The sequence below is a fragment of the Arachis stenosperma genome, chromosome 9 (genome assembly GCF_014773155.1).
Source record: "Arachis stenosperma cultivar V10309 chromosome 9, arast.V10309.gnm1.PFL2, whole genome shotgun sequence".
Classification (NCBI taxonomy): Eukaryota; Viridiplantae; Streptophyta; class Magnoliopsida; order Fabales; family Fabaceae; genus Arachis; species Arachis stenosperma.
Window position 1 is genome coordinate 119,858,918 of NC_080385.1, and position 21,608 is coordinate 119,880,525.

At 34.9% G+C, this 21,608-nt stretch overlaps 1 protein-coding gene across 5 annotated transcripts; it reads right to left on the bottom strand.

Annotated features, from left to right (window-relative positions):
- Window positions 1–7,917: 7,917 nt before the first annotated feature.
- LOC130951540 (uncharacterized protein ycf45) lies at window positions 7,918–19,748 on the bottom strand. Of its 5 annotated transcripts, none has more exons than XR_009074009.1 (10): window positions 19,517–19,748; window positions 19,375–19,437; window positions 19,122–19,199; window positions 18,676–18,896; window positions 18,148–18,220; window positions 17,744–18,028; window positions 16,813–16,956; window positions 16,376–16,426; window positions 16,017–16,173; window positions 7,918–8,123 (listed from the first exon to the last, which is right to left on the bottom strand). XR_009074009.1 is itself a non-coding variant. In XM_057880216.1 (9 exons), the coding sequence occupies exons 1-9, from the start codon at window positions 19,721–19,723 to the stop codon at window positions 16,102–16,104; spliced, it is 1,194 nt and encodes a 397-aa protein (XP_057736199.1). In that variant the 5' UTR covers window positions 19,724–19,748; the 3' UTR covers window positions 15,636–16,101. The 5 variants fall into 5 exon arrangements, 2 of the variants coding, with proteins under 2 accessions (XP_057736199.1, XP_057736200.1); XR_009074010.1 differs by lacking the exons at window positions 7,918–8,123; window positions 16,017–16,173 and adding exons at window positions 9,135–9,672; window positions 16,174–16,279; XR_009074008.1 differs by lacking the exon at window positions 7,918–8,123 and adding an exon at window positions 9,151–9,672.
- Between the last annotated feature and the right edge of the window lie 1,860 nt (window positions 19,749–21,608).

The window sequence follows — 21,608 nt, forward strand, 5'->3', positions numbered from 1 at the left end:
AAGGCTAGCTTTTGCTCATCTCATTTGCCATCTATGCTACTCAGCTGGAGTTATCATAGAAGGAGACATCCTCATTGAAGAGGACAAGCCCATCACTAAGAAGAGGATGGAGCAAACAAAAGAGCCCATTCATGGATCTCAAGAGACGCATGAGGAAGCTCATCATCAAGAAATCCCTGAGATACCTCAAGGGATGCATTTTCCTCCAAACAACTATTGGAAACAACTCAACACTTCCCTAGAAGGATTGAGTCATGACATGAACCAATTAAGAATGGAACACCAAGAGCACTCCATCATTCTCCATGAGATTAGAGAAGATTAAAGAGCAATGAGGGAGGAACAACAAAGGCAAGGAAGAGACATAGAAGGGCTCAAGGACATCATTGGTCCTTCAAGAAGAAGATGCCACAATCACTAAGGTGGACTCATTCCTTGTTCTTATTTCTCTGTTTTTCAGTTTTTATGCTATATGTTTGTCTATGTTTGTGTCTTTACTTCATGATCATTAGTATCTAGTGTCTATGTCTTAAGGCTATGAATAATTCCATGAATCATTCACCTTTCTTAAATAAAAAATATTTCTAATACAAAAGAACAAGAAGTACATGAGTTTCGAATTTATCTTTGAAATTAGTTTAATTATATTGATGTGGTGACAATACTTTTTATTTTCTGAATGAATGATTGAACAGTGCATATTTTTTATCTTGCTATTTATGAATGTTAAAATTGTTGGCTCTTGAAAGAATGATGAAAAAGATAAATGTTGTTGATAATCTGAAAAATCATAAAATTGATTCTTGAAGCAAGAAAAAGCAGTAAATAACAAAAGCTTGCGAAAAAAAGAAAGTGGCGAAAAAAATAATAAAAGAAAAAGAAAAAGCAAGCAGAAAAAGCCAATAGCCCTTAAAACCAAAAGACAAGGGTAAAAAGGATCCAAGGTTTTGAGCATCAATGGATAAGAGGGCCCAAGGAAATAAAATCCAGGCCTAAGCGGCTAAATCAAGCTGTCCCTAACCATGTGCTTGTGGCATGCAGGTCCAAGTGAAAAGCTTGAGACTAAGTGGTTAAAGTCGTGATCCAAAGCAAAAAGAGTGTGCTTAAGAGCTCTGGACACCTCTAACTGGGGACTCTAGCAAAGCTGAGTCACAATCTGAAAAGGTTCACCTAGTCATGTGTATGTGGCTTGTATGTATCCGGTGGTAATACTGGAAAACAAAGTGCTTAGGGTCACGGCCAAGACTCATAAAAGTAGCTGTGTTCAAGAATCAACATACTTAACTAGGAGAATCAATAACACTATCTGAAATTCTAAGTTCCTATAGATGCCAATCATTCTAAACTTCAAAGGAAAAAGTGAGATGCCAAAACTGTTCAGAAGCAAAAAGTCACAAGCCCTGCTCATCTAGTTAGAACTAATATTCATTGATGTTTTGAAATTTATAGTATATTCTCTTCTTTTTATCCTATTTGATTTTCAGTTGCTTGGGGACAAGCAACAATTTAAGTTTAGTATTGTGATGAGCAGATAATTTATACGCTTTTTGGCATTATTTTTAGGTAGTTTTTAGTAGGATCTAGCTACTTTTAGGGATATTTTTATTAGTTTTTATGCAAAATTCAAATTTCTGGACTTTACTATGAGTTTTTGTGTTTTTCTGTGATTTCAGGTATTTTCTGGCTGAAATTGAGGGACCTGAGCAAAAATCTGATTCAGGCTGAAAAAGGACTGCTAATGCTGTTGGATTCTAACCTCCCTGCACTCGAAATGAATTTTCTGGAGCTACAGAACTCCAAATGGCGCGCTCTCAACTACTTTGGAAAATAGACATCCAGGGCTTTCCAGCAATATATAATAGTCCATACTTTGTTCGAGTTTAGACAACGCAAACTGGCGATCAACGCCAGTTCCATGCTGCATTCTAGAGTAAAAAGCCAGAAACACGTCACAAACCAGAGTTAAACGCCAAAAATACGTTACAACTTGGCGTTTAACTCCAAAAAAAGCCTCTGCACGTGTAAAGCTCAAGCTCAGCCCAAGTACACACCAAAGTGGGCCCCAGAAGTAGATTTCTGCATTTAGACTTATTTCTATAAATCCTAGTAACTAGTTTAGTATAAATAGAACTTTTTACTATTGTACTAAGCGTCTTGTCTTTTGATTGATCTTTAATCAGTGTATGCAATTTTAGACCTTCATGGGGTCTGGCCATTCGGCCATGCCTGGACCATTATCACTTATGTATTTTCAACGGTGGAGTTTCTACACACCATAGATTAAGGTGTGGAGCTCTGCTGTACCTCGAGTTTTAATGCAATTACTACTATCTTTTATTCAATTCAAGCTTATTCATATTCTAAGATATTACTCGTACTTCAACCTGATGGATGTGATGATCCGTGACACTCATCATCATCCGTCCCTATGAACGCGTGCCTGACAACCACTTCCGTTCTACAAGCGAAAGCTAGAGTGAATATCTCTTGGATTCCTTAACCAGAATCTTCGTGGTATAAGCTAGAATTATTGGCGGCCATTCTTGAGAATCCGGAAAGTCTAAACCTTGTCTGTGGTATTCGAGTAGGATTCAGGGATTGAATGACTGTGACGAGCTTCAAACTCGCGATTGTTGGGCGTAGTGACAGACGCAAAAGAATTAATGGATTCTATTCCGACATGATCGAGAACCGACAGATGATTAGTCGTGCTGTGACAAGAGCATTTGGACCATTTTCACTGAGAGGATGGAAAGTAGCCATTGACAACGGTGATGCCCTACATACAGCTTGCCATGGAAAGGAGTATGAAGGATTGAAGGAAGGTAGTAGGAAAGCAGAGATTCAACAGGGACAAAGCAACTCCATACACTTATCTGAAATTCTCACCAATGATTTACATAAGTATCTCTATCTTTATTTTATGCTTTAATTATTATTAATTTCGAAAACCTTTATAACCATTATAATCTGCCTGACTGAGATTTACAAGATGACTATAGCTTGCTTCATACCAACAATCTCCGTTGGATCGACCCTTACTCACGTAAGGTTTATTACTTGGACGACCCAGTGCACTTGCTGGTTAGTTGTGCGAAGTTGTGAAGAATGTGAGTGAACCATAGTAGTGTGCACCAATTTTTGGAGCCATTGCTAAGAATTGTTCGAGTTATAAAAAGTGTAAATCACAATTTTGCCTATCAAGTTTTTGGCGTCATTGCCGGGGATTGTTCGAGTTTGGACAACTGACGGTTCATCTTGTTGCTCAGATTAGGTAATTTTATTTTCAAAAAGTTTTCAAAAATCTTTCAAAAATTTTTTTCTCTTTTTCGTTTTCCTAAAGATTATTTTCGAAAAAAAATTAATAAAATCATAAAAAAAAACTAAAAATATTTTGTGTTTCTTGTTTGAGTCTAGTGTCAATTTTTAAGTTTGGTGTCAATTGCATGTCCTTAAAAATTTGTGCATTTTTCGAAAACTCATGCATGATGTTCTTCATGATCTTCAAGTTGTTCTTGGTAAGTCTTCTTGTTTGATATTGATATTTTCTTGTTTGTGTTTTTTGTTGTTTCTCATATGCATTTTTGAATTCTTAGTGTCTAAATATGAAAAATTTCTAAGTTTGGTGTTTTGCATGTTTTTCTTTTCTTGAAAATTTTTCAAAAATAAGTCTTGATGTTCATCTTGATCTTCAAAGTGTTCTTAGTGTTCATCTTGACATTCATAGTGTTCTTGCATGAATTAAGTGTTTTGATCCAAAATTTTCATGTTTTGGGTCATATTTGTGTTTTTCTCTCTCCTCATTAAAAATTCAAAAATAAAAAAATTATCTTTTCCTTATTTTGCTCATAATTTTCGAAAATTTGAGTTGACTTAGTCAAAAATTTTTAAAACTTAGCTATTTCTTATAAGTCAAGTCAAATTTTCAATTTTAAAAATCTTATATTTTCAAAATCTTTTTCAAAAAAATCAAATCTTTTTCATTTTTTATTATTTTCAAAAATTTTTAAATTTTATTTTCAAAATCTTTTTCTTATCTTTATTTCAAAATTCGAAAACTTTACTAACAATTAATGTGATTGATTCAAAAATTTGAAGTTTGTTACTTTCTTGTTAATAAAGGTTCAATCTTTAAATTCTAGAGTCATATCTTTTAGTTTCTTGTTAGTCAAGTAATCAATTTTAATTTTAAAAATCAAATCTTTTTCAAAATATCTTTTTCAATCATATCTTTTCAAAATATCTTTTTCAGATCATATCTTTTCAAAATTGATTTTCAAATCTTTTTCAACTAACTAATTGACTTTTTGTTTGTTTCTTATCTTTTTCAAAAACCACCTAACTACTTTTCTCTCTCTAATTTTCGAAAATTACCTCCCTCTTTTTCAAAATTCTCTTTTTTTAACTAATTGTTTCAAATTCTAATTTTTATTTTATTCCTTTTCTTAATTTTCGAATTTTAACTTTAATATTTTTTCTTTTATTTTAGTTAATTTTTTAAAACTCTTCTATCTCATCTTCTTCTATTTATTTATTTAATTACTAACACTCTTCTCTTCATCTTAAAATTCGAACCCTCTCTTCTCTTCTGTGTTCGAATTTTTCTCTTCTTCATTCCTATTCTTCTTTTCTTCTACCCACATAAAGGAATTTCTATACTGTGACATAGATGATTACTCTTCTTTTCTGTTCTCTTCTTTTTCATATGAGCAGGAGCAAGGACAAGAACATTCTTGTGGAAGCAGATCCTGAACCTGAAAGGACTCTAAGGAGGAAGCTAAGGGAAGCCAAAGCACAATCCTCTGGAGAGGACTTGACAAAAATTTTCGAAAAAAGAAGAGGAGATGGCAGCCGAAAATAATAATGCAAGAAGGATGCTTGGTGATTATACTATACCTACTTCCAAGTTTGATGGAAGAAGCATCTCAATCCCTGCCATTGGAGCAAACAATTTTGAGCTGAAGCCTCAATTAGTTGCTCTAATGCAACAGAACTGCAAGTTTTATGGACTTCCATCAGAAGATCCCTATCAGTTTTTAACTGAGTTCTTGCAGATCTGTGAGACTGTTAAGACTAATGGAGTAGATCCTGAAGTCTACAGGCTCATTCTTTTCCCTTTTGCTGTAAAAGACAGAGCTAGAACATGATTGGACTCACAACCTAAAGATAGCATGGACTCTTGGGATAAGCTGGTCACGGCCTTCTTGGCTAAGTTCTTTCCTCCTCAAAAACTGAGCAAGCTTAGAGTGGATGTTCAGACCTTCAAACAAAAAGATGGTGAATCCGTATATGAAGCTTGGGAAAGATACAAGCAGATGACCAAAAGGTGTCCTTCTGACATGCTTTCAGAGTGGACCATTTTGGATATATTCTATTATAGTCTATCTGAGTTCTCTAAGATGTCACTGGACCATTCTGCAGGTGGATCCATTCACCTAAAGAAAACGCCTGTAGAAGCTCAAGAACTCATTGACATGGTTGCAAATAACCAATTCATGTACACTTCTGAGAGGAATTCTGTGAGTAAGGTTCTCAACTACATGACACCTACAACATGTGAGTGAGAAAGCACTATAAGCTAAGGCATATCAACTAATACTTGATGCAAGAGTAGAGTCAAAGTATGAAGAGCATATTGAGTATCAAGTTTAAACAAGAAAGAGTGGATCATGAAAGACAATATGAGTTCCTATCAATGCACCAAGGATGCAAGAGTCATACAAAATTAAGCATTGATTTAAAAGTTTCATCACCCATCAATATCAAACAAGTCAAGAGGCACCAAAATAATCTAAAAAATTCTCAATAATTGAGTAGGAGATTTCAACACCATTATTAAAATAAGCAACTTAGAAAAGAAAATAAAATCAAGTTATAAAAAGGAAATTAAAATGCAATGGATGATAATATGCAAATGCAATAAGTAAAAGAAAATGAAAGATGAGAAACTTTTTATTTTATTTAATTTATTTAATTTATTTATTCATTTTTTTCAGAGAAGGAAAAAAAGAAAGTAAGAAAGGAAGAAGAGAGAAGAAGAAAGACAAAGAAAGGAGAAAAATAGGGCACGAGGCAACGAGTAAGCGTTGCCCACGCGTGCGCGTGGATTGCAACAGGGACAAGCGACGCGTACGCGTGGAACGCAGAAAGCACAGGTGACGCGTAAGCGTCGCTCACGCGTACGTGTGGGTCCAGATTGTGCTTTTTGCACAAAACCAGCACAATTCTCACACAACTCTTGGGTTTTTGTACCAGGAGTCCCAAAATGGCATACAACGCGTGCGCGTGGGGTGACCCTTTTTTTTAACATAGAAAACAGAAACAGGGCACTCTCCTAACCTATAAACACTCTAAAGCAACCAAAATTCAAATTTAACAAAAATCTTTTAGTTTTTGAAAAATTTTCAAAGACAAAACAAAGAAAACTTGCACTTCAAGCAAAATGCAATTCAAAAACAACTAACCTACAACTTAAAGCATAAATCTACTCAAACAAACTAACAACCAAAACACTAAAATAAGAATATGCAAAGAAGAAAACTACCTAATAACGGTAACTCAATTCATTCATTGATTATATATACAAGAGAATGGAAAGAGTTTACCATGGTGGGGTGTCTCCCACCTAGCACTTTTATTTAAAGTTCTTAAGTTGGACATTTGGTGGGGACTTTGCTATGGTGGCTTATGCTTGAACTCTTCCTTGAATCCCCACCAATGCTTGCATTTCCAATAGCATCTGGGATCCCAAACTAGACGCACAATGCCCCAATGTTGAGGATTGTTGATGCATATTCCGGGGTCCCATACTTTGTTTGTCAACCCCCTTTCTTCTTGAACTACATGCTTCTAATTGGGTGACAAACTTCTTGAATTCTCCTTAAAACTCCTAATCCTCATCCTAATTCCATAGAATTGAGCTTCACTCCACTTTTGGATTTCAAAGTTTGAACTTCTATCCCCTATGCATCTTGATTCAAATTGCCCACCAACATCTATCTCTTTTTTACTCTCTAACCCACAAAGAGTTCTAAGTTGACCATCCGTTTCTAACAATGCATATTGATATGGGCCAAGGAAATTGAAAGATGATATGATTACCCATTCAACTTGTAATTTGGATGGTGACTTAGCAAGGAAGATATCCAATGGTCTTGACTTTGTATGCTCCACTTCCTTTGGCTCCTCCTTGATGACTTCCATCTTTTGACAACTTTCTTCAATTTCCTCTTGTTTGCTTACTTCTTCCAACTCTTTCTCATTAATCACAATATGTATTGGAGGTTGTGCACATTTCTCCTCAACATCGGTTTCACATTCAATGGAAGAAGCTTCAACAAGATCACCATTTTCACTTGATGCAGAGTTGTCTTTAGTGATGGAACTTCCTTCTTGTTCAACCTCCCCTAGGTCTTCTTCCACTTCATCTTCTTCAACAATTTCCATCTCTTCCACTTGTTGCAAAACACACTCTATTTTCTTATTCTCAAGTTGAGATTCTAAAATCTCCCTCATACTCCTCTCCTCAGTTAATTTCTCACATTCATCATGTGGTTAAAGAGGAGATGCACTAAAACTTGGGGGTTGGAAGGTGCTTTGTTTGTTGGTAGAAGGTAGAGGTATACAGGATATAAGCTCTAGAATGGTAGAAGCAAAACTGGTGAAGGTAGTGTTAAGTGTGGTTTGGAGCTCCTTTTGCTCTTGAAGAATAATATCAAGTGTATCATCCATGGGAACTTGGTTGGAAGGGTAAAGATGTTAGAGTGATGGTGGTTCAATGGGTTCTTGGTCATAATTATCCCAAGGGTATGTATAGGGGGAGTATAGATTAGGATTTTGTGGAGGTAATTGGTGGAAATAGGATGTGGATTGAGAATATGTTGGTTGGAATGATGGTGTTTGAGGACTATGTTGAGAGTATGGTGCATGGAATGATGATGGTTGAGTGTCATAATCATGATAAGAACCATCATATCCATTGAAATGATATGCATCGTAGGAGGGATTGCAATCATAGTAGCTTGGTTGAGGAGGTTGCCATGATGATTGCTCATATGGATGTGGCTCCCTTCTCAAAAATTCATTTCTCCCAAAACATGAGCCTTCATTAAAATTTTCATCACCTACAACATAGTCACAATCATATCCAAAACCACAAGGATGAGAATTCATATGAAAAAGAGGAAATCAAAACAAAGAATATCAAAAAGCAAAGAAAAACTAATTACTAGCAAAATCGCAAAATAACAAAAAAATCAAGATATTCACACTATGGACATGTTCACAATAGACAATAACATAACACCATTGCAATTCTCCGGTAACGGCGCCATTTTGATGAAAAGAATTATTGTGTCGGTATAGAATTTCTCAATTGAAATCTCATTGTAAGTATAGTTCTAAACCAACAAACAATCATCAATCAAAAATTTTATTTGTCACAAGTACAAACCCCGATAAAATAACTGAGAGTATTAATCCTGGGTCGTTCTCCCTAGGAATTACAATGAAGTGATTTATTATTGGCTATGAAGGAATGTTTTGGGGTTTTGTAACAATGAACAAGAAATGTAAATAGCAAAAGAAGTAAGCTAATAACTAAGAAAGCTCTTGGTAAGAAATGAGAGCTAAAAGTCCTATCCTCATCATCATCAATTGTGACAAAAATTGTCCATTGCTCCCACTTAGTTAACCTCTAATTATGAAAAAAAGTCAAGTGGATACAATCAACTTGAGTCCATAAGTCCTAGTCAAATCATAGTGAAAGACTAGCTTTAGTGGCATTCAAGTCAACTAGCAACTTTCAATTATCAATCAACAAAAGAGTTTGATAACTCAAGAGTCTCCAATTACTCAAGTCAAGCCAAGAGGAGAAAAAAATCTACTCTAAAATCCAACCAAGCATTTTATCGAACACTTGGAAGGCATAAAAGGAAAGCATAATAAAATGACAAGAAATATAAAATCTAACACTACCAAATGCAAGAAAATAACAATAACAAATCAATTAAACAATAAAGAAAACATAAAACATAAATTGCATTAAAGGAAATTCAAATCCAACAAGAGTGCATAAACATAAAAAAATGTATAAAAAGGAAAATTAACAAGAGAATTGAGAAGAACAAAGGTATAAGAGCAAGAAATTGTAAGGAAGACAAGTTGAAAACAAGAAATTAAAACTAGATCTACGAAAATCCTAAGCTAAACCTAACCTAATTTCTAGAGAGAAGAGAGAGCTTCTCTCTCTAGAATTCTACCTAAAGCATAGTAAAAACTAAAACTAACACTACTTGGTTCATCCTCCTTCAATCTTTGGGTTCATAGAATCAGAAATGAGTTAGATTTGGCCCAAAATGAGCCAGAAATCACTGGCCACGAGTTGCTAAAAATGGCCCATACTGATCCTGCGATGAGTGCACGTGAAACGACGTGTACGCGTCCCTAAACGCCAGGAAAATATGGAAAATTTTATATCATTTTAAAGCCCCAGATGTTAGCTTTCCAACGCAACTAAAACCGCCTTATTTGGACCTTTGTAGCTCAAGTTATGATCGATTAAGTACAAAGAGGTCAGGATTGATAGCTTTGCAATTCCTTCATTTCTTCATGAGTTCTCCATTTTTACATGCTTTTTCTTCATTCCCTCAATCCAATATTTGCCTTCTAAACCTGAAATCACTTAACAAACATATCAAGGCTTCGAATAGAATCAAGGTGAATTAAATTTAACTATTTTAAGACCTAAAAAGCATGTTTTTACACTTAAGCACGAATAAAGGAGAATTTACAAAACCATGCTATTTTAGTGAATAAATGTAGGAAAAGTTGATAAAATCCTCTAAAATTAACACAAGATAAACCCTAAAAATGGGGTTTATCAGGGATCCAGTGTCTTTCTGACCCCGAGATTTTCCTGTGGGCGGAGGTGTCGAAGGTCGAGCGTCGTGGCGAGGAAGCGAAGAAGAAGGCCAAAGTCACTGAGAACATTGCAGATGCGTTGAGGAAGTGGAACAAGGAGATTATGAAGAATGCAAAAGAGGCCATCTCTGCCACGGAAGAATCTCTAAAGTCATAGGTCTCCCCCCTCTCCCCAGACTTTAATGTGTCTCAATTTGGGTCCTTCAAGATTGACTGTTTTGGGCAGATTGTGGACCTTAGATTCGAGAAAAGATCCTAAGTTTTTTTTAACTCTTATGTATTCGGATGTGTGCCCGAGGGGTTGGTTTTATGTGTTCGAACTGTTATGGCCTCATTATTTTGCTTATTGTGTCGTGCTTTTATTTTGGATATTCGCTGCTGTGGTGCATTTTTTGTGTGGTTCTCGTGTTGATCAGTCTCGGGATACCTTGTTTGCAGTAATAAAAACTTAAGTATGGGTAGTAACTTGTGAAATTAAATGCCAATGTTATTAATAAGTTCTTTTCGGACCTCGTTAAAACCTTCATTTGGCCTTGTGGGTCCAAGAGGCAAGGAAAGAGTACCCTTGAGCATAACCAAAAAAAAAAAGAAATGAAGAAAAAAACAATAATAAGATTAATGAGAAATTAAGAAGGCTTGGTGCTTACGAGGTAAACCTCTTACGAGTAAAATTTCTTAAGGTTGATGACGTTCCATGATCGCGAGATGACGGAAGCATAGAGTCACTCTAGTTGATAGGCTCCCTTGCCAAATACTTTGCGGACCTGGTAGGGGCCCTCCTAGTTTGTCCCGAGCTTCCCTTCTCCCGGCTTTCAAGTTCCTATGTCATTCCGCTGTAGCACTAAATCTCCTTTCTCTCGAATACCCGCTTTTTGACACTTTGGTTATACCTGAGGGCCAACCATTGCTTGAGGGCCAATTTTCTCAGGTGGGCAAATTCGCAAACTTCATCCAGTAAGTCTTTTTGTACTTCATAGTCGGTGACTCTGAGGAGAAATTTGGGACTAGGATCCCCGACTTCTACTGGAATTATGGCCTGCATGCCGTAAGTTAGCAGAAGGGTGTTTCTCCGGTAGTTAATTACGGGCTAGTTCAGTATGACCAGAGGACCAATCCAAGTTCGTCTGCACAGTCACCCTTCTTCTGCTCCAACCTCTTCTTGATGCCTTTCAGAATTACCTTGTTAGCAACTTCAACTTGACCATTGGCTTGTAGGTGTTCTACCGAGGAGAAACGTTGTCGGATCCCCAGTCCTTCGAGGAAACTTTATAACTTTTTATCGGCAAATTGGGTGCCGTTGTCAGTGATCACGATATCTGGGTTCCAAACCGATTGATTATCTGCCTCCAAAAGAACTTCTTGCATTGGGTTTCTGTGATTGTGGCAAGGGCCTCGGCTTCTACCCATTTAGTGTAGTAGTCAATCGCTACTATTAGGTACTTAAGTTGCCCTAGGGCCATAGGGAAAGGGCCCAAAAGGTCGATTTCCCATACTGCGAATGGTTGGGAAGTTGTAATGGGAGTTAGCTCCTGAACGGGGACCTTATAAAAGTTTCTGTTCTCCTAAAATTTGACACATGACTTGACGAGTTGCATTGAGTCGTGGATTATAATCGGCCAGTAGTAACTGGCTCTCATAATATTTTGGGTCAAAGTCTTGCCACCCATGTGTTGGCCACAACAACCTTTATGTACTTCCCTCAATAGTAATTCGTTTTCGGGTTGGAGGCACTTCAAAAGTGGTTGGGAGATGCCTCTTCGATATAAGGTTCCCTGGATTATAGTGTACTTTGCGGCCTCCCTCTTCAGTCGCTTTTGATCAGTTATGTTCTCTGGGAGCTCATTGTATTCCAAGAACTGTTTGATGGGGGTCATCCAGTCAAAAGTTCCTTGCATGTCTAGGAGTAAGGCCACTGAGGGATCCCTGATGGCCTCATGGATAAGGGAGTGGTTTCCTCCCAAGGATCTAGTTCTGGCTAGCTTTGACAATAAGTCTGCCCCTGGTGTTCTTTTCTCGATGCATGTGTTGAATTGTAATACTGTGAAAATTTTTGCCCAATTCCTTGGCCTTCTCTAAGTACTTTTGGAGCAAAGGGTCTCAGACCTGGTACGTGCCATTAATCTGTGACGTGATGACTTAGAAGTCACTCTTGACCATCAGACTTTTAACCCCTAGTTCTTTGGCTAGGGTAAGTCCTGGTATGATGGCTTCGTATTCAGCCTAGTTGTTTGACACCAGGAACTCATACTTGATGGACTGCTCGTATAAGAGACCTTCTGAGTTTTTCAGGATGATTCTTGCACCACCAGAGGTTTGGTTAAAAGCTTCGTCTATGTGGAGTTCCCACTATTGAGTTGGCAGGTCAGAGGCGGAGTTGGCTATCTCAGCCAAGTAGTCCGCCATGGCTTGGGTTTTATGGCGTGCCTCTGTTGGTATGCAATGTCGAACTACGATAGCTCCACGGACCAGGTCATCATTCTTTCCGCCAGTTCGGGATTCTGTAACACCTGCCGATGGGCTGGTTAGTACGGACCACAATTTGGTGGCTTTGGAAGTATTGCCTTAGCCGTCTCGAAGAGATGAGCAAGGCGAAGGCTAATTACTCCAGCTGTGAATACCGTGTTTTCGTGTTCTGATATACTCTGGTAATGAAGTATATCAGAAGTTTCTTCTTGTCCTCCTCTCAGATGAGGGCTGCCCCCATGGCCTCGTCATAGATTGCAAGATACAGGAACAATAGCTCCCCACCTGTGATTTTGCTAACATCAGTTGTTCTGATAAAAGCTTTTTAAAGTCTAGAAACTCAGCTTCACATTCCTCTATCCATTAGAAGGTGATCCCTTTTTTCATTAGGTTGAAGAGGGGTTTTGTTCCGAGGCCCCTGGGAATCAGGAAAGGACAGTGAATCTCAGTCAAGGTTCTGAAAATTAGACCGGTAAAAATCGCTCTATAAAAAACCGGTAAAAAAACAAAAAGATAGTTGTAGGCTCCCCTATGTATGGGTTGTAATGCTCAAATCCTCATCAAATCGAAAAGATACAATGCGTATCTGGGACATTTAACGCTGGAGATAGCGCGAGCGGACTTTTCGAATTGATCCGATTTCTAGGGCAGAGCCCTGATAGATTTGACCCAAAGTTTTTTTCGCCACTGGGCCGCTGGGTCTAGAACCCGTGCCCGCAACAATTCCTCTTACGGCAAAGATAGATACTCATATGCCACGTCGCTTTGGTTCAACTTTCCACAGGAAAAAAAAGGATTCTAAAAATTTCTTTTTTTAATTTGAACATTTTTACTTACTAAGTGAAAATTAGTCCTTTTTTTATATTATCAAGTGTAATATCTCACTGTACACATTGTAAGTAGGATTAATTAAAACTTGTAAGGAAATATGTTGTATGATAAAAAATCAGGTCTTCAAATTGTGCCACTTGTTAATTGTTGATTGGATGATTTATATATATCCTAATCATTATTTTCATAGTCATAAGACTGATAGCACCACCCGTACTTGTAGGTATCCAACTTGCTCTAACCCAGTTAGGATAAGTTGGCAATCTAATCCGTGGAGAATAAAGTTAGATTCGGGAGTCGAGCCAATCTTACTCACTTAATTCAAATCTATCTATCTATCTATTTATCTATCTATCTATCTATCTATCTATCTATCTATTATAATTTATCTGGTATCCATCTATCTATTATCTATTATATATAAAAAGAGAATTCAAAGTAGTGTTATGATGATTGAATGATACATCAATTTTTGGAAAACTTTCAAGTGTACTGGTACACCGATTTTTCAGTCATTTTTAACTGTTGATCTTAATTATAAAATATATACATAATATATATATAATTATAATCAATGATTAAAAGTCACTGAAATACCGGTATACCGATATATTTCAAAACTTTCCTAAGCTTTTAGGCAAAAGCGGTTCTAGAGGGGTGAGTAGTGGCAAGGGACGAGTAGTGGCCTCGTCCCCCCTCCCCCCTCCAAAATTTTTAGGAAATTATACTTATATATGATATATGTGTTTAAAGAAATAAAAAATATTGTGTAATTTAATAGTTTTATGTATATTATTTTTTACTATGTGATCGATTTATGTCTCACTTATTTAACTTACTAATATTTTTTATTTAACCAATTTAATATCATACCCTCAAGTTTTTGTACTTTTTAAATTAGTTTTTATATAATCATCTCTATCTATTATTAAAAAAAACATATGTAACATTTATATTATCATATAAAATATTAATAATAACTTACATAGTTATGTTTTAGTAATCACATTGTGTACTAAAGATTTTTTTTTATAAAAAAATACTCATTTTTCTTTTAAATGTATGTTGTTAAAAGAAAAAAATTTATAAAGATATTATATAAGAGTACTGTGTCTTTCACATAATCAATAGTTTATAATTTATTTATAAATTTTTTAAAATTTTAAAAGAATTAATTTTAATTAATAAGATATGTTATATTGTTTTAACTAAACACACTATAAATTATTGATAATTTGTTATTTCATAATGTACTATTGATATTGTTATGTTTCTTTTATATAGCTATCATGCTAACAATAAATTGTGAAAAAAAATTATAATTTTTTTAATATATATATTAACCAACGCAATAACTATATATTATGTCTAAATTATTTTTATAAAATAAAAAATATAATAAAAATAATTAAAAAATTCGTCTAAAATGCAACCCTTTCATATTAAAATTTTTAGATCCATCTCTATTAAGGTTTCATATAAAATTACCATATTATTCAAACAACAACATAAAAGAAAGCATCTATTTTAAATACATTTATACTACCATAAAAAATAGTATTTATATAATTAATTTAGCATTAATTTCATAATTTCACACACTAAATTATTTATTTCTAAAAATATATATATATAGTATAAAAAATATTAATTTATATCAATAATCTGAATTCTAATATTACATATTCTATTTGGAGAATAAATTTTGTTTTACAAAAATTAATTTATCTCTCTATCTATCTATAATATATAAAAAATAAAATCAAATAACCCAATAATTTATTGACATATTAGATAACTTCTAATATTGCCTCGTAAACATTTTAATAAAATTATTATTTTATTATTTTCTATCATCACATTTTTTGTTCTTCTTATGTAGTGTTTAATCTTATTTTTTAATATTTTAATTTTTTTATTTCTATGTAAATTATTTTATACCTTTAATAACAATATTATTTTTATTTTTGATATAATTGTGCTTATCAATTATATACTATCTCTGTCATATATATATCACTTTTTTTTTTCAACAATTTATATTATTAATATTATTTAGATGTTATAATAATAATGTTAAAAATACATTATCTCAATTCATAAAAATATAGATATTATTTTTAATTATTGAAATATTATATTCCTATTTCATTACATCTAATAGCTTTATTCTTACACTAGTATTTAAATTTATTAAACATATATATTAGATAATAAACCCTTTCAAACACTACAATATATATAATGTCTTAACAATTTTATCTAGACTTAATATTAATTTTTAAGGTTTCGTTATTAAATACTTTCTTATACATAAAAATTAATTCAGTTCAGTCCCACACAACCGGCAGGTTAAAATCTAGTTATTAATATATTTGCATTCATAAAAGTATATATATGCATGAGTGAACAAGTAGCGATTTAAACCGAAGTTCTCTTTTACATAGGTACATAGTGTCACTAAGCTAATAATTCAATTTGCTAATAATACATGAATATTTGATATTATGAAATAAGGAAGGACCAAATATTGTATGAGTGGAAATAATTTTTTTCCTTTTTCCCGCAGATTAGATCGGGTAGGATTAGGTTGAGAGCTTTAGCATGTGAGTTAGTCGGATTAGGATGGGGTTTAAATCCTACCTTACCCTACCGGTTTAAATCCTACCTTACCCTATCCCATCCATTGTCACGCCTACGTATACACAGTAAAAATAAACCCAAATACATAGAAAACAGATAAAAATGCAAAACTATTTCTAACTTCTAGTCATTATGATAATACTTCTTATATCACTCACCTCGTTAATCTTCTAAAGATGTTGGTTACCAAATTTGTCCTTCAATATTTGAAAATGTCAACACAATAATCCCTCAAAAAGAAAATTAAAATTGACATTTATCATATGCTTTGGATTTTTCTATCACAACCTTGCATTTTTCATCTCTTTTTCTTACCTGCAAAAGAGAAGAGAAAAAGGAAAGATGACACCATGACTCTGAATTGAAGTAGAAGCTCGTTTGAATATATTGTTCAGAAATATAGTATAGAGTAATCATATACCTGGCAAAAAAATTGTCCTAATTATTATTTTATTTTCTATGCACAAAATAAGGAGTTCCGATCAAATAAACCAAACACACGAAACTAAAGAATTACCTCAACTTGAGGAATTTTGCCTCTAAGCAACATATCAACACTTTTGTCTGTCTGCAGATGGAAAGCATGAACAAGTTAAATTCAACTCTCATATGAACATACCAAAACTTGAACAAGCAACATATCAAATTAGCAACACTTTTGTATGTCTTTAACATGTTTTCTAGGGTAAATAACTTAACAAGTTGTTATAGGATGCCAAGTAAACAAGTCATGTATCAAACAATTAATTGGTGCTTGTACCAGTGAAAGGTACACTGGGAACGACTCAATGTTAATCAGGTTATTAATGTGCCAGCAATTAATATTTATTTTTATTTTAAGATTGCAAAGTCACAATCAGAATTTAGCTGTCTCCGAGACAGGAGTTTCTCATGATCAACAGTAAAATAAATAAATAAATAAATAATAATGATGATGATGATGAATTAGCATACCTGATGTGTAAGCCAGTAGTATCTGTCTCTCATCTCGATCAGGAAATCAAATGTTGGAGGAGCTTTCCTTTCAAGAATTGTCTTTTGACAATTTCTTGCTCTAGCTTCTGCATCTCCCAGAGTAACAGCTCCTATTCCACCAATCTGGCAAAACAAGAGGAGGTGAATGTTGATGTTACACTCTGCTGGGTTGCATAATACACACAATTCAACTGAATAAGCGTTATAATTTTTTGGCTTAACTGTGAGCTTCTTATGAAATTTCTACTACAGCATAAAAATCAAATGCAGTCTCAGGCTCTTTTAATAGAGGGAAACAATTACAAATGAGGAAATAAGTGAAAAAAGAGAGAATGAGGCACTCTCACAAGAAAGGCAAAAAAATAAAAAATAAAAAATAAATCCTAAGAGCTTGAGCCATGTAATAAGGAATATGGATATCTCTGCATATCTAACAAATAAACACCCTCTAAAAAGAGTTCATTTGAAGAGCAACACATAAATATGCAAAGAAGAAAAAGCAGGTTCAGAAGAGGCAGTTATCTTGTCCTAAGGTATCTAATAGCCACAATTAATCCTATCATAAATAATGTCATTTCACACAATAATCTAATGAATTGCATGTTTTTGCCACTTAAAACTTGCAGGTCATCAGAACAATACTCGCAGCAAATTTTAAAATCAAATCACGAATGCATAGCCAAACTAAATCAGAACAAGTTTGTGAGTTGTCTAGAAATTTTATAACTGACCCATTTGCCGATCAAGAAAGCAGCTAGTACAGCTAAAGCTTACATCCAAGAATGTACAGGTAGTAAAGTTAGAGTGCCACGTATTGAAGCTAGAGTGCTCAAGTTCTTGAAAGAGAGTGACAACAAAATCTTAAATGTTATTGCCACAATAATATTATAATGTAAGGATTAAAACTAACCAGATCTGAGAGTGTTCGATTCTTCATGATATTCTCAAGCTGTTGTCCATGAGCAGTCCCAATAAGCATGATTCCCCTCTCAGCAATTGATCGGCAAGCATGAGCTTCGGCTTCTGTGCCAATCTCATCAACTATAATCACCTGAGGCATATGATTTTCTACTGCCTCAAGCATCACTCTATGTTGCATTGATGGCTCAGGTACCTGCATCCTTCGTGCACTCCCTATTGCAGCATGCGGAATATTGCCATCACCTCCGATTTCATTGCTGGTATCAACAATTACCTATGACATTTGCAAGCATTCATTCTATCACAAACTGATCTACAATATATATATATAGACACACAAAAGGTGTACTTTGAGGAGAAAAGAGTGCCATAAGATACAGAAAGTCAATGTACCACTCTCTTGTGAAATTCATCTGACAGTACACGAGCAATCTCTCGTATAACAGTAGTCTTACCAACCCCAGGCCTGAAAGAATAAGAAAAAAAGGAAATCGGTTATCAAAATTTACAAAGAAATTTAGACACTTTACTAAGCTGTGAGACTGAGCTGAGCAAGTTATCAGACCATGATAGATGACTTTTACTATTAATAGATGATTTCACAATGAAAAATTAGAAATCCCTAGAGTAAAGGGATTCTATCATATTTTCCAATAAACAACCACAAACAAAGAATCCAGTCCTTAAAATGTTTAAATTCAACTCCAAGTGGCAATTGGATGAAGCACAACCACACAGTTGTACAAATATAATATATAAAGCAAACATGAAGAAGATCATATCAAAATTAATTTCTTATCTAATAAATGATGAATCACTTTCATAGGGAGCACATTTGCACTTCAATTATGAACAATATCCACCAATCTCATAATATCAATTGAAATTACTTAGTACACCATATGGGTAGTGTTGCTACACCTTCCCACAAATAAAATGCTCTTCCAGTATTGAAGCAGGTCATAAACCATGTCAATCTGGCCACTTACTGCCCTTCCAACGCGGCATGTCAAGCCAACTATGCCACCTTTCCTACTCCGTATTGCAGATATTCTGTGCAATGTACCCTCGATGCCGGCTCTATTGTCCCTGCCGAACTCTCCAACAGCTTGTTGAGCATATTCCAGCTCTTTCACAGTTACCTGGCTATACATTTGTCAAGAGATCACATAACCACTCCAAGGCAAATTTCTTGTTTGCAAACTCAATTTTCAATACATTAGAAAACTTCAGCAATTAATTTTTTTCATATATTCAGCTTGAAAATAATGCATATTCTTAAGGAAAGTTATAACAATAAATGAAGAGATTTTGAATCCAAAAATAGGAAGCAAAAGCATGAATAACTAGAATGCATGCATGGTCACCTCAGACTCCCTTATATATTGCCCTCCTTCTTTACCAAGATAACGTGCCTCTGGCAAACGACCCAAATCCAATATAACCTAACAAACACCAAAAAGAGCATCAAATTACTGCCATATGGCCCATATCATGATAATTAAATTATATGCATTAAGGCAAAAAGCAAACCCTGAACCAAAATGAAATATTTTCTAATTAAAAAAGCGGAAAACGGTAAATTAAATAGGAATGTAAATTGAGAAGTGAGGTAGTGACCTCTAAGAGTTGAGCCCTGTCCGGTTCATTGAGGAGATTGTCATGCAAATCGGATGGAAGAATCTGCAACACAAGACCTAGGTATTCATCGATAACAATGAAGAAATGAATTGTTTCAATGGAAAATCTAAAAAGTAGTAACCTGTAAGAGAGCTTGGAGATCATCGTTCTGGGGAAGAGGGGAAGAAGCGGGAAAACAAGATGCTCTAACATGGAGATTGAGGTAAGTTGGTGGTTGCAACCGAAGAGCGAAGTTGAATGTGGTAAGTGGAATTGGCTTAACATTCAGATTCCACGGATTCCATGAAATGGATAGGCGTGCTGCCGCCAATGGTTTCCCAACAACCATTTTTTTGGTTCCTTCCACTCCCTTGCTTTATTTCCCTCCTTTATCCTCGATATTATTCCAATTATTATTATTACTAGTGTGTCAATGGATTTTTTATTTAAATAAATATTTTAATTACTTAAATAAATAATTATAAAAATTATTACTTAAATTCGTTTTTTAGCCTTATCTTGTATTAGTGTAAATGAGAGATAAGTTTAAGACTAGGAGACACTTGTATATAAATACGTGAAAGTTTATTTCATTTATACTGTAAACAAGATAAGATTAGGGGACAAATTTTAGTAATAATTTTTATAATTTTTTATTTTAGTAATTAAAATATTTATTTAATTTTTTTTAACAAATGAGCTCAATACAATAAAGTGGAGCGACAATAAACCAAGTCTCAAAAAATCAACATCCAACAAAAATAAATAAACAAAAAATTATTTCTAGTATCATCTCTAACATAGCCAATAACAACAAAAAGAATCAAACCTACTCCACTCTCTAGAGTTGGTCAAAGATTTCTACAAAACCTCTTTTACACCCGCTTCCTTGTTATTAAAGATTCGTCCATTCTTCTCTAGCCAAACGTTCCAAATAATGGCAAAAAAGCAGATGAGCCACTTGTTGCGCTCCTCTTTCCTGTTAACGACACATGTCCAACTCTCAAAGTGTTCTTTCATTGAATCCGAAACATACCACAACATTCCAAAGTCAGATAGTCATTCACACCACACCTGGCAAGTAAACTCACAACCAAGGAACAAGTGGTAAATATGTTCAACGTCTTTTTTACACAATACGCACATGTTATCACCATGTCTAATAATTCCCAACCTGTGCAATCTTTCTTTAGTATTAACTCTTCCTATTAAAGCAAACTAAATAAATAACTCCACTCTTGGTGGAACCAAACCTTTTCATATGGTTCTGGTGAAACTAAAGATGGTGATATCCTTCGGGATTGTTTCTAACTGCATCACCTGCACAAAAGAGTTGGTTGAAAAAAAATACTTTCTTTGTCAAACTTCCATGCAACTCTATCTTGTGTATCATATGCTAGCTTTATAGGCCTTAAAGTCTCATGCAATTGATCCACTAAATCCAACTCCCATTGGTATAACTTCCACCTCCACTGAAAGTTCCAAATCCACTCTAACCTATCCCAAAACCCACAATCCCCTATGACAGATCCTCTTTGGTTTGAAACAGATAAGAGCCTCGAAAAACTCATCTTTAGCGAACCACTATGTAACAAGACATCTTCCCAAAACCGAGTCCTCCTTCCATCACCCACCTCCATAGACAACCCAGTAATCATCTTATCTCTCACATTACTATCCTTGAACTGCAGCTGACAGGTATCCTTCCATGGACCCCCTCTACTAGGCAAAGTCTGAGCTGATAACATCACATTGGCGTTCAAGTCATAACAAGAGCATACAACCTTCTTCCATAATGGACACTCCTCTTTGGAAAAATGCCACCACCAGTTGAAGAGGAGTGCTGTGTTCCTAACCACGGCATCCCACACCTCTAAGCCATTCACCTTTTTAGGAGCTTGAACCACTTTCCACTTAACCAGCGGCAAACCATTTCTACCTTCCTCCTTGCTCCATAGGAACTTTCGCTGCAACGAAATCAACTTTTCTGCTACTGACTTCGACATCTTATGCAGGCTCAAATAGTACATCGACAAACTATTCAACATAGATTTAATAAAGACTAACTTACCCACTTTATTAAGCACTTTTGCCTTCCACATGCTAACCTTCTCCACCACTTTATCAATTATCAGTTTTTAAGTCTAGACTAGTCTTGGGTTTGCTCCTAAAGAAATGCTAAGATATCTGATTGAAAGGTTAGCCTCTTTACATCCCAACAAGTTGCACATGTT